The 13,767-nt window shown below is 40.7% G+C and overlaps 1 protein-coding gene across 3 annotated transcripts in view; it reads left to right on the forward strand.

Annotated features, from left to right (window-relative positions):
• cul1b (cullin 1b) overlaps positions 1-13,767 on the forward strand; it is a 133,150-nt gene that overhangs the window by 20,848 nt on the left and 98,535 nt on the right. For all 3 annotated transcript variants that reach the window (XM_041184152.1, XM_041184154.1, XM_041184153.1), the window contains one exon: positions 12,741-13,040. In XM_041184152.1, coding sequence (XP_041040086.1) covers positions 12,901-13,040 — 140 coding nt within the window. In that variant the 5' untranslated portion in view covers positions 12,741-12,900. The remainder of the gene's footprint in view (positions 1-12,740; positions 13,041-13,767) is intronic.

Consider the following 13,767-nt stretch of genomic DNA (forward strand, 5'->3'; position numbering starts at 1 on the left):
TCACATTTGATTCCTTTCCTAGTCCTTTTCCATACTTACTCTCAGCCTAATGAAACTGTAGTCATGGTTTCCAACATGCACCTCTAATGAAAAAGGCTCTGCTTACCCCACTTCATTTCCTCAAAACCAGTTCCAGCACTGCTCTTTTCCCTCTTGGGGCTGAAACCTGGAATATGCTGACCAAGAAACTTTTTCTTCGACACATTTCAAGAATTCCTTCTCCCCTTTGCCCTTAGGAGATTTGAAGTATCTCTAGAATGAGCTACAAGATAAGAGAGAAAATAAAATGAGAGAATCTTTCTGCAGTTCACCTGTAAATTTGCTTCCCTCTCTCCACCATAGTATAAAACAGGTTTGCACATTGGAGACTGAAACCACTGGCTGGAAAACACTGCCAACTGTTAGCTCATTGGTCAGTTGTCTTCTACTTCTTTCCATATTAATGGCGTGTTGCTTCCCTAATTGCCCTTCAGAAAGTGGGTGGTGAGCCGTGGCCTTGAACCATTGCAGTCCAAGGAGTGTGGTTACACCCATAGTACTGTTAGGAAGGGAGTTCCAGGATTTGACATAGTGACAGGGAAGGAATGGCAAGATAGTTCCAAGTTAGGATAGTGTGTGGTTTGGAGGGGAACTTGCAGATGGTGGTGTTCCCAAGTGTCTGCTGCCCTCGTCCTAGGTGGTAAAGGTCATGGGTTTGGAAGGTGCTGTGGAAGGATTCTTGGTGAGTTGCTGCAGTGCATTTTGTAGATGGTACACACTGCTGCCACTGTTCATTGGTGGTGGATGGGATGCTGATCGAATATGCTGCTTTGTCTTGGATAGTGTTGAGCTTCTTGAGTGTTGTTGGAGCCACATTCATTCTGGTAAGTGGAGAGTTTTGCATCACACTCGTTACTTGTGGACAGGCTTTGGGGAGTTAAGAGGTGTGTTACTTACACCAATTCCCTGCGTCTGATTTGCTCTTATATTCACAACATTTATATGGCTGGTCTAGTTCAGTTTCTGGTCAAGGGTAACCCCCATGCTATTGATAGTGGGGGATTCAGCGATGTAATGCAATTGAATGTCATGGGGCAATGGTTGGTCATTATGAAGCAGCTTAAGATGGTTAGGCCTAGGACACTGCCCTGTGGAATTCCTGCATCGATGTACTGAAGCTAGGACACTCTCCTCATGCCTGGAATTTGGCTCTTTTGTCTATGCTTGGGCAAGGCTGTGATGAGGTCTGAAGCTGAATGGCTATGGTGAAACCATTGGTGAGCAGATTATTGCTGAGTAAGTGCAACTTGATGGCACTGTTAACAATACCTTCCATCACTTTGAGAATAGGCTGGTGGCGTGATAATTGGCTGAATTGGACTTGTTCATCTTTTCATGGACGGGGCAATTTTCCATTTTGTTATAGATGCTTTATTGTAATTGACTGGAACTGCTTAGCTATGGGTGCAGTTAATTGTGATGCACAAGCCTTCAGTACTACAGTTGGGATGTTGTCAGGACCCATAACCTATGCTGTATCCAGTGCCTTCTGCCATTTCTTGCTTTGACGTGGATCAAATAGCTGAAGACTGGCATCTGTGATATCCATGACTTGGATGAAGGGACCAAATGTATGGAAGCTAAATTTGCTGATGATACAAGGATAGGTAGGAAAGTAAGTTGTGAAGATGATGTAAGGAATCATGAAAAGTTAGTATGCAGCAAGTGATTAGGAAGGCAAATGGAATGTTGTTGCTTATTGCAAGGGGAATGGAATATAAAAGTGGGGACGTTTTACAATAGTTGTACAGAATGTTGGTGAGACCACTTCTAGAGCAATGTGTACAGATTTGGTCTCCTTATTTAAGGAAGGATATAAATGCATTAGAAGCTATTCAGAGAAAGTTTACCTGACTGATACCTGGGGTGGTGTGGGTGGGGTTATCTTATGAAGAAAGGTTGGGCTTATATCCATTGGAATTTAGAAAAATGATAGGTGATCTTATTGAAACATAAGGTCCTGAGGGGACTTGACAGGGTGGACGCTGAAAGGATGATTCCCCTTGTAGGAGAGACTAGAACTAGGAGAGACAGTTTCAAAATAAGGTGTCTCCCATTTAAGATGGAAATTAGAACAAATTATTTAAGAAATTATTTTCTCCGAAGCTCATGAGTCTTTGGAACACTCTTTCCCCAGAGACCGGTGGAGGCAGGGTCATTGAATATGTTTAAGGCAGAGGTAATCTCCGCCCTCCTTGCTAGTCAGGAGTCTATCAGGGGTAGGTAGGAATGTGGAGTTGAGGCCAAAATCAGATCAGCCATGATCTCATTGAATGGTGGAGCAGGCGCGGGGGGCCGAATGTCCTGCTCCTCCTAATTTGTGTGTTCGTAATGGTGGGGAGTTCAGGAAAAGACCAAGATCGATCAGCCATTTGGCACTTCTGGCTATAGATGGCTGCACATGCTTGAGCCTTGTCTTTTGCATTGACGTGTTTGACTCTGCCATCATTGAGGATGGGGATGTTTTTGGAACCACCTCCTCTGGTTATTGTTTAATTGTCCACCATCATTTAAGATGGGATGTGGCAGGATTGCAGAGCATTGATCTGATCCGTTGGTTGTGAGATTACTTAACTCTGTCTGTAGCCTGCTGCTTCTATGTTTTAGCATGTATGTAGTCCTGGTGTTGCAGCCTCACCAGGTTGGCATATCATTTTTAGCTATGCCTGATACTGCTTCTGGCATACTCTCCTATGCTTCTCATTGAACCAGGTTAATCCCCTGGCTTGATGGTAATGGTAGAGTGAGGAATATGCCAATCCATAAGGTTACAGATTGTGATTGCATATAATTCTGCTGATGGCCCACAGCCTGAATGCCAGTTTTGAGCTGCTAGGTCTGTTCTGAGTATATCTCATTTAGTATGGTGATAGTGCTACACAATACAATGAAAGCTATCCTCAGTGTACAGGCAGGCCTTCATTTCCATAAGGACTGTGCGGTGGTCACTCCTGTTCATACTCATGGATAGATGTGCGACAGGTTGATTTGGTGAGGGTGAGGTCAGATAGGTTTTACCCTCTTGTTGGTGTTCTCACCACCTGTTGCAGGCCCAGTATGGAAGATATGTTCTCCAGGGCTCACTCAGTCCCGGTCAGTAGTGTTGCTACCGAGCCACCCTTGGTGATAGACATTGAAGTTCTCCTGTACTCATACAGAGTACATTGAATGATCTTGTTATTCTGTGCTTCTTCCAGGTGGTAGGGTTTAAGCATCAAAGCAGTAGTGTGAGCCATTGGGTTACCTACCCAGTAACATTTTCTCTTAGATTAATATTGTTTATTTTCCTCTATTTTCCTCCTTTCCCCCCTTGGGTGGTCAACAGTTTATTGGGAATAAATGAGCTTGAGAGGGCATGAGGAAAAACTAGGGAAAGAAAAATCAGTACAACCAAAAATGGTAAGCTCATGGAAGCATGTTTTCCAGCCAAAGACTGTTTAAGTTATATTTATATTTGTGGGTATTAGGGATAAGGTATATCTTTAAGTTTAATTTATACTTTTTCTATTTGTGGATTAAAAGATGAACCTGGGATTTCGTTTCATTTTTGAGGGAGACAGCAGGTCTAAAGCTGTTTGTATACCTGTATTTCTGATGAGTTTTATGACTCCTGGGGAGAAGTTAAAGCAAACACTAGTAGAAAAAACTGTGCTATTGCCTAACAACAGGCCCAGAGAGGCAGGACATGCATGCACATGTTTGAATTCATTTGGAAGCTGTTGCCAGCAGAAGCAGGTTTCCCCAGAAAAATTAAATAAAAATCCAGGGGAGTGGAACAGAAGAGAGTCCCAAGAAGACCACCTTCTAGTCCAAGGAAGGACAAGAACCTGGAAAAGGTCCTGTTAATTGAATTTAAGAGTAAGGAGCAGAGGAAGGCCTAAGGAAAGAAAAGCTGCAGGAAGCAGATTTAAAACGTGAGGCCAGCAGGTCCAAAGAGACGGCTGTAGGTCTGTAACTCTTTGTTATGGACATGTGAAGCAGTGGTGTACTGTTGATGGCTGATTCGGTGAGAGTGAGTGCGTGGAAGAAAGCTTGAATGCATGTGGTGACCCAGGGAGAGGAACATTGCAAGGAGAGTTTGAAACCTTGGAGGTGGACCCTTGTGGAAAGCGTCTGAGAGAAAACAAATTCTTGGAGAGCGGAGATTGGAAACCCTTGTGTGAAAGATGGACTTCTGAGAGACCGGTTGGCTCAGGGTGTGACAAACGTCTGGGGGGAGTTGTTGAGAGATTCATAGCATCTGTTTGGAGTGGCATCTGTTTGGAGTGGCATCTGTCACTTGGTTTCAGAATGTGGTGTGCCTGACCACAGGTCACTAATTGGTTTACATGGACTGTGTACTTACTGTGAACATTCGAGTATAAGAGAGTTTTTGTAACTTGTGTTATCCTTACGAATCTGTCTATGTCTGTAAAGGTATAGTTGTGGATGAAGTAATATAGTTCATCTTGCTAAATAAATGTTTTATTCTTTTGTTAAAAGGTCATCAGCTGATTCCTGTGACTTTGTTTAGTAGTCACTCGCTAAAGAAAAAAATAAAAGTTAGGATCTATCAAAGTGGATTCCAATTGGGATCAGGCTTGTCCAGTAGTAACATCAACTGGGATCATAACTGCGCCAGTCCTTGCAAACTATTTGCAAACAACTACCTCACCGTACCTCCTTTCTTCCAAAGCCTTTGATTGTGTTGTTGTCTCCCAAATCTGTGCCCATCTTTCGACTTAGAGGACTTCCGCCTCTAGAGATGCATGGGGCAGGCAAAGCACATGCAAACATCTGTTTTCTGTACCTGGCTTTTCCTGGAGTAGGCCGCTAGCCTGAAGGCAGAGGCTATAGCTCGAGGGGTGCCATTCCGCATCAAGCATGGCTGATCAGGAGTCTCTCCCGCTCTTACTGCCTGCCAGAGTCATGTTGGTAGGATTTTCAGGTATGTAATCACCCTCCTTGGCTGCATTATGTATGCATCTTCTATAGCCATCAAGTCCTAGAGTGGGACTCAAACCTGCAACTTCTAGCTCAGTGGCAGAAATGCTACCTACTGCACCACTAGACCTCCTTTGCCCATCTTTCCTGCAATTGTTATGTTTGAACCTGGTCAGTCAGAATTCTACCCTTGTCACAGTACTGAAGTAGTCCTAATCAAATTCGAAACTGGAGCAGGAGTAGGCCCTTCGAGCCTGCTCTGCCATTCATTATGATCATGGCTGATCATCCAACTCAATAGCCTGCTCCTGCTTTCTCCCCATACCCTTTTGATCCCTTTCGCCCCAAGAGCTATATCTAACTCCTTCTTGAAAACCTTTGTGGTATTGGCCCCCCCCAGTAATCTTTCCCAGCCCTACAATTCTCCAAGAACAATGCAAGCATCAAACCCTTGACGTTTTTTTGTCAGTTGGATTATTGGCAGCTGTACCTTCAGCTGTCTTAAGTTGTAAGCTCTGGAATTCCTTCCGTGAACCTCAGGTCCTCTCCTTCTCCTTTAAGACCCTCTTTTAAAACCTTCCTCTTTGATCAAAATTTTAGTGATTTGTCTTGATGTTTTCTTTTGTTACTGTGCTCCTTTGAAATGCCATGGAACATTTTCTTACGTTAAAGGTGCTATTTAAAATTCAAGCTATTAGTAACTTTCGTGGGGAGAGGACATTGGGGTACATGTGTGTTAGATGGGCTCCATTTTTTTGATCAAAGTTGTATTTTGTTGCTTCCACTGTTAGTGGCTAGTAAAGGTTACGGGGAGAAGGCGGGAGAATAGGGTTGACAAACTTATCAGCCATGATTGAATGCGCGGAGCAGACTCGATGGGCCGAATGGCCTAATTTCTGCTCCTCTGTCTTATGGTCTAAACTGCAGTCTGCGTGTCAAGCTCATACTGGAGTTTGTGGTTGGATATCTAAAAGGCCTAATCATAGAAGATTTTATGATGACAAATTAGAATTGAATGAATGATTTGTTGGCCTGGATTTTACAGTGATAATGGCAGTAAAATTCAGTGTTTGCAGTCGTTATTCCACTAAAACTGACATCAACCCCTGGAGTTGCATGTATGCAGAATAACATGGAAACACAGCAGCTGTTGTCAGTGATTCTGCACTTCTTCAAAGGGTGTGCTGTTGAGGCACCAGCAGACTGTATTCGATGGAAGTTGATGAATTGAGAACTCCCTCTATTCAGTTAGTCTCGCTGCAAAAAAAATCCCCTGAAAAAGTTACCTCTTGTTGAATGAGGTCTTTGAGTTACTAGATTTAAACTGCCGTCGGAAAAGGGAAAATTACGTTTCTCAGATCGCTAGATCTTTGTGGGCATCTATCTTCAAAGGCTGTTAATTCTGTTCTCATTTATTACTATAAATGGAGTATAATTATTTCTGAAGCTAGCTCACTGATGCCTCTATCTCCTAATGATGTTTACATAGGTATTCTACACTGTTATACTCAACTATTGTATGTCACTTCCTGTATTTTCCTGATGTGCCCAGTAATTTCTTTGGAACTTTATTGTCTGGGTTTATGTTTTCTGTTCCTCCCTTGTGACCCATTGGCTCTGTATCACAATATTGAGTATTTTACAGAATTTTTCTTTTACATGGTCATTTGCATCATAAAGGCTATCCCACTGTCATTTTTGTCACATCATGTTACATACTAGTCAAGCCCAGGTAGCAGCAGTCTTGCTAAGTTTTGGCATACAATCTTAGTTCATAAATCCTAACTCAAATTGTAACATGCCTCATTCCAATTATCATCTGTGTAACAGAGGATATGTACAATGAGCCAAGTGATGCATGTCACCTGATAAATGACCAGCAATGAACTGAGTGGCTTGATAATATCTCATCGTTACCCCATATCTTGGGTAGGTATTTTAACATAACTCTTAAATGGGAACAATATTATGTGCAGACTGTTTCTCATGACATCACTGAACCAGTGCTCTCTTTCTAATTATGACATCATTGTGAAATGTGCATAAAGTTACCAGACGCAATGATGCTCTATAAAAGGCTTAGACATTGTCAATAATTTGGATGCATTAATGTCCAAGAGTGAAGTTCATCTGATTAAACTGCAACACTGCTATTTATAATATGTCCAGTTTGAATTTGGTTGTCTTAATTCAGTCTTTACGATTAGTGACCATTACATTATTGTGACAAAAATAACCATGCCATTATGATGCAAGTATATAGCATGTTGTGATTGTGACCAAGTGTAGAATTGCCAGGGAAGAGCAGGGGGGGAAAAAAAAGCAAATGTTTTGTGTGTCTTATTTCATGTGCGTTCATTCCCAATGTGAAGCCTCATCCATCTGGAGTTCACACTGGAATGCATTTTGAGATAAATTCTGAGCTGGGGGAGGGAGGTGGGCACTGTGATTCAGGGGCATTGGGGATGTCAGTAGAAAAGACCCAAAATTAAGAACTGTGTAAGCAGTAAACCTGTTAAGATCTTAGAGCCACATTGAAGGATAGAAGATGAGGAAATTATTTATTAAATGACTTTCACAGTTAATGAAAATAATGGGATATGAAATTGATAGGCTGAATATGTCAGTAAAATATTAGAATGTTGGTAATTTCATGTCAACTTGCTAGCATATATAAAATAGAAGCCTGGCATTAATCTGAATTTACAAATTCTACTGTTGGGTGAGCACTGAAACCTTTCTGGTGCAGTAAATATGCCTGTTGATCTGTGTGTTTTGTGATAAATCCATTATAATACAAAAGACAAATTGTTATATATTCTAGCTGCATTGCAAGTTGAACTTAATTTCACCTGCTGGCATATATTAAAAATTATGCTTGCTCAGTTATTTTTCATCTATAGTATATAATAACCGATCAGTTTTCTGCCTGTAAATTATGGCAAAATCTAGCTATCATCTACTTAGGTATGTGCTAAATGTGCAGTGAGCACCCTGTACACTGTGTTATAGTGCATTCCGAAAGGACATAATGAGAGTGGATGCAATGGTAGCATTTATATGGAGGAAAGAAATTCTGTTTAAATATCACAAAGAAACCTTCTACATAAATATATTGATCTTAGGGCCCACGTGGATAAACAACATCCCAGAAGCTCTACACCATCTAGGACAATGCAGTCTGCTTGATTGGCACCCCATCCACAAACATTCACTCCCCTCCACCACCGATGCACAGTGGCAGCACTGTGTACCATCTACAAGATGCCATGCTTTGTCAGCACCTTCCAAACCCATGACCATTACCATCTGGAAGGACAAGGGCAGCAGACGTGGGAACACCATCAGCTGGAAGTTCCCTTCCAAGCCCCTCTCCGTCCTGACTTGGAAATATATCGCCATTCCTTCACTGTTGCTGGGTCAAAATCCTGGAACTCCCTTCCTAACAGCACTGTGGATGTACCTACACCACATGGACTGCAGAAGTTCAAGAAGGCGGCTCACCACCACAGTCTTAAGGGCAATTAGGAATGGGTAATAAATGTAGGCCCAGCAAGCAACGCCCAGATCCCATGAATCAATAAAACAAAATAAATGAAGTAACCTGTGACTGAACATCAATAAGCCAGGTACACTCAGGAAAATGAAAATTAATGTACTGTGAAGTTCCATAAGAATTTGTGGAGACGAGTCCTATTTTTCTGCATTTAAGGTGAGGCCAGAGTGCAAGAGAGAGTAAGGAATAGAAGATATAATGAGATGAAGTAAGGTGGGAGGCAACCTGTGTGGAGTATAAATGCTGGCATAGACCAATACTGGATGAGCAGAAATTTCCTGCAACTACTTATTGGGTAGACTGAAGCCATTCTTTTTGGACCCCGGCACAAATTCCATTCCTGACTGTCATTTCTTTTGCCACTGTCAGAAGCTGAGCTAGACAGTTCACAAACTTGGCATTGTGTTCAAGTCTGTGATGAGGTCCTGACCACTTATCCACATCATCATCAAGACTGTTTAATCCCAACCCTGTTGCATTGCCCCATTTTGACCCTGTTTCAACCATTCTGCTGATGAAACCCTCATCGGTGCCTCTGTTACCTCTAGAATTGACTATTCCAATGCTCCTTTGGCTGGCCATCTGTCCTCTGTGTTACATAATCTGTACTCATTCCAAATCTCTGCTCGCCCTATCTTAGCTCAGATCTGGTCTCTTTCATCCGTCACCCCTGTGCTTGCTAACCTGCACTGGCTCTTGGTGTGGCAGCACTTCAATTTTAATATCCTCATCCTTGTTTACTTGTGGGGGGGGGCCTTGCCCCTCCTTATCTCCATAACCTCCTCAAGCCCAACAAACCGTCAAGATTTCTGCACTGTTCCAAATTTGGTCGATTGTTTCTCCTGATTTTAACTACTGCATCATTGATGGCCATGCTTTCAGTGCCTTGGCCTGAACCTCTGAAACTCCCAATCTAAAACTCTGCCTCTCTGCTTCTCTCCTGCTTCAGTATGCTCCTCAAAATGTACCTCTTTGACCAAGCTTTTGGCTATCTGTTTGATAACTTCTGTGGCTTGATGTGAAGTGTTTTTATCGGCAACGCTCTTACTAAATGCATTGAGAGGTTTTGCAATGTTCGTGCTGCTAAATAAATACAGATTGTTTATGGACCGAATGGCCTGTTTTTGTGCTGCAAATACTGTATAACATTCCTGTATCCTGTTATCCTCTCTTTTTATGTGACAACAATGATCTGGTTTAAAAATCATATTTCCCACTGTACCACCTTAACTGAAAGAGTCCAGGAGCGTTCAGTGGGTTTTTTTCACTTAACATGTAACTTATCCAATTGTTATTAAAACTGTTCAGGCAGTCACCACTGAGAAGTCCCTTTGCCAGTTCAATCCAACTTACTGTATCTTTGTACTGTTTTGTAACTAATGTGCAGTACCTTGAATTTATCATTTGATTTCCAGTTATGGCTGCAAAGTTAATCTAAATCCTTTTGCTGTACTGTCTCCAGCAAATTTGACAAACTTGCATTTTATTTCAAAATCCAAGTCTTCAATGTAGATTGGAAAATGCAGGGACCCTATTCAGCATCTGCCCTGCTTCCCATGCCCCACCCCATTCAGATTTAAAATTATGCCTTACAGATTATTATACACTTCACATGTCCAACTCTAGATTCCTATAGATTTGATTTGGCAGCTTAGTCGGTTAGAGCTTTATCAGAAGTTTTCCAAAAGTTCAGAAATGTTATCTCACTTGCTGCAAAATGCTCAAATTCATGTATGTCAGACAGAATCTTGAGCTTTTTTGTCAGTGCTGGTTGGTGAGTTAGTTCTTTGTAGGTTCTCCTTCAGCCTATCTTTTGGAATAGTTGCTATTACTTTATTGATGGACTGATGTACCACTAAAAATATTACTTTCTATATGCATAGGTTTCTCTTGATAAACATGCAGAATTGACACTTGATTCATACAATGCTTCATTTGTAATTGACTGAGACTTATGATAAATATTTAGTTCAAAATGTGATTCCTGAGTGATCAATTATGGCCAATTTCAGAAGTGGGTCTTACTGCTTGCATCTCGTTAGTGCCATGATGCATTTATGTACATCATATTTTAACTAAAGATAGTGGAAACTCCTTGACTGTGCTCCACTTTTAATGTAATATATAGATGTGTCTTTTGTTAATCTCCAAAAACCCAAGTGGTGAAGGATAAAATGGGAGCCATCTTTACACATTTTTAGAAGCATTTGATATGCAAGAGATTCACTTTACAAATGTAGGTGCACCTTTTGAACACCAACCCTGTTTTCAGTCTGTTCCTATTTGTAGAAGCCCAAATGAATCCCCAGCTAATACCCACCACATATATCCGATTAAACACAATTTAAGACACAACTAACATCTTTATCTTTTTAATGGTTTTTAATACTAAATATTTCGAAGCTGATTGTCACTTTGGAAGCAGACCTTGCATTCTTTGTGATTTGTCTGCCTATTTTCTACTGAAGTGATAGCATGCCATGGGGATGTAACAAAGCAATCTTACACTATATATTAGTTGCTGAAATATAATGCATTCCACCATGTAAATACCCCTCTGCTTATAAAAGGCAGATTGAAATAGCACTATAAAGAGATGAGTCACAGCTACAAGACCATCAACTGGTTTATTTATTGAAAATGCATGAATGAAAGAGCAGTATATAGTTTTTTGATCTTGAGAACAAATCAATGTCCCTATTTTTCTTGGATGTGGAAATAATAATGATGCTAGTTAGTGGCTCTTTAAAAGGCTGCTCACCATGCCTCGCTAAGTTACTTAAGTGAAACTAGTTAAGATGTCTTTTTTTAAAAAAAATGAACTCACACCTGCTGCAGGAGCATCCACCATGCTAAGTCAGAAAGAGGTGTTATTTCCTTAAATTGATGAGATGAGGGCCTTGATCACAGAGCTGTTGATTGTAGTTACTTCCCTGAGGTGAAAGCTACATTTACTATGTAGATAGGATCCCCCAAACTAACATCTGATTAGTGAAATCCCCTTCTTTGTGACTGGAATGGAATAACCCTTCGACCCCACAAGCAGTGCTTGGTTCTGAATCATGTGGAATGTTTGAGATTACATGGACCAAGGTTTGCTGGAGTGGGGAATAAGTGAGTTGGAGTTTTTCTTCTTAGGTTCAGCTCATTTTTGAGGTGCAAATTGATGGAAGTGCGAGTTGATAATGGCAAGATAAGGTCTTTGAGACATCTGGGAACTTGGAGAATGATGGGTCCAACAGTCATCTTGACCAATGAGATTTAAGAACAGAGAATGAAATGAAGGAACAACAGAGAAGGAAATTGCAGAAGGTAGTCAAACTAGAAACAAGCTACATAAGAGGGAAGGAAACACTGGAATAGGAGAGAGAGAGAGAGTTAAAAAAAAAAGAGACAAAGGACAAAATAGCAATTTATGACCTGCAGCAATAAGACTCCACAATTCCAATTGTTCCCTTTCTCAGCCTTTGAGATTGAATGGCAGGAACCTAAATCTTGCTCATACAGAAATTGTGGGTTGGTATTTAATGATGCACCAAGTTAGAATAGTTTTAACAGTGCAGGTGCAGCAATTTCTTGTCATTCTTGGATGGACTGAAGGCGAGGTCCAATTTTTGTGAGGCTGCACACCCAGCAAATACATGGCCATTCGGAACTCATGGCGCATCTGCTTCCTTTACATTTGGTGTTTTTTAGCAATTTGTGTCTATATTTAATGGTCATCCTCACCACTTCAAATTCCCATTATGAACGCTGGCAAAATTAAATCTGCTATAATTTATGGATTTTGCGAAGTTCTTTTTAAAGCATCCTCCCAATTGTATTGATGCCATAAATTAGTACAAAATTGTATTTCGTGTATTTAATATGGGGCATTAGTGTATTATGTTAGCACCACAGGGACCTAATATGATGTCATCAAATAGCATCAATGATTGATGACAGCATGGACTTAACAAGCCTTACAGTGTTTGCTGTAAACTGAGATCAGATTAACTTGTTAGTTATGGTCTTTATATTTTAAAACATCTAAATTACAATTTGGTTCACAAAATGTTACGAATTTCAGATGTTGAATGCACAATATTACCATTATAACCTGGTACAAAAAGTCTGTCTTCAAAAGAATAGAAATGCAGTTTGAGAAAGTATTTTTGTAATAATCATTAATCTATAAACATTTAGATAATTTCCTTATTTCAAACTGTTATTTTTGTTACAGGTTGGATGAGGTACTGTCCGTCTGGCCAATTTTGGAGGAAGTAAAATTCATCGGCAGTTAAGAGCAGAAAGTTGAAAGGATTCAATACTGCTACATCTCATGGAGACATAGCTTGATTACCTGTGAACTTTGCTGTAGAAAACTATAGGGAAAACAGAAAATGTCATCAAACAAGAGCCAAAACCCACATGGGCTTAAGCAGATAGGCCTGGATCAGATATGGGATGACCTTCGAGCTGGCATTCAACAGGTTTACACCAGACAGAGCATGGCAAAATCAAGATACATGGAACTATACACGTATCCTGTTACATGTTCAGCATTTTTTTGATAGCAGGCATCAGTTTGTAACCTATTGCTTATTGTCCAAGAGGTCGTGTAAGCAGCAGAATGCCTTGAGGTAGAGTACTGAAAATATCTTGATTTGTAGAGCTCAAGAATCCATTTGTGCAATAGAAAACCTACTGGTGAAGTAAAAGATTTTAACAATCAGGTTACATTTCATAGTCATTAAAATTAAAATATGTGGTTTTGAGTATTGTTGAAAGAAGAGGATACAGTCGCAGCTTTTCGTCTTGCACTGATCAGGACAGGTGCAAGAATGCCAAATTTCAAAGGAAGCAACAATTTATACTGCATGAGAAAAGGGTGCTGATTGGTTGGTAAGTCAACTAGTTGGTCAAGGCACTGCCATTGAGGTGCATTGCCCCTTTTTTGAATTAAACAAAGGGATGGGGGACACTAGTTCCTTGGTGCATTCTCCATGCTAACATCTCGACCAGTTGACTTGCCAACCGATCAGCACCTTTTTCTAATTTGCTATAAATTGTTACTCCCTTTGAAATTTGGCTCTCTTGCATCTGTCCTAATGAGTGCAAGATGAAAAGCTTCAATGTCATGCTTTTTTTTAACAATGTGTGGATTGTTTAGAAGGGAAAAAAAGAACTAGGGGCAGTTTTCCAGAAAGCTCTCTCATTTTATTTTATGGAAGAAAATGGCTTTCTGTGGCTCTCACAGAAATGTGAAA

The sequence above is a fragment of the Carcharodon carcharias genome, chromosome 3, assembly GCF_017639515.1.
Source record: "Carcharodon carcharias isolate sCarCar2 chromosome 3, sCarCar2.pri, whole genome shotgun sequence".
NCBI classification, from domain to species: domain Eukaryota; kingdom Metazoa; phylum Chordata; class Chondrichthyes; order Lamniformes; family Lamnidae; genus Carcharodon; species Carcharodon carcharias.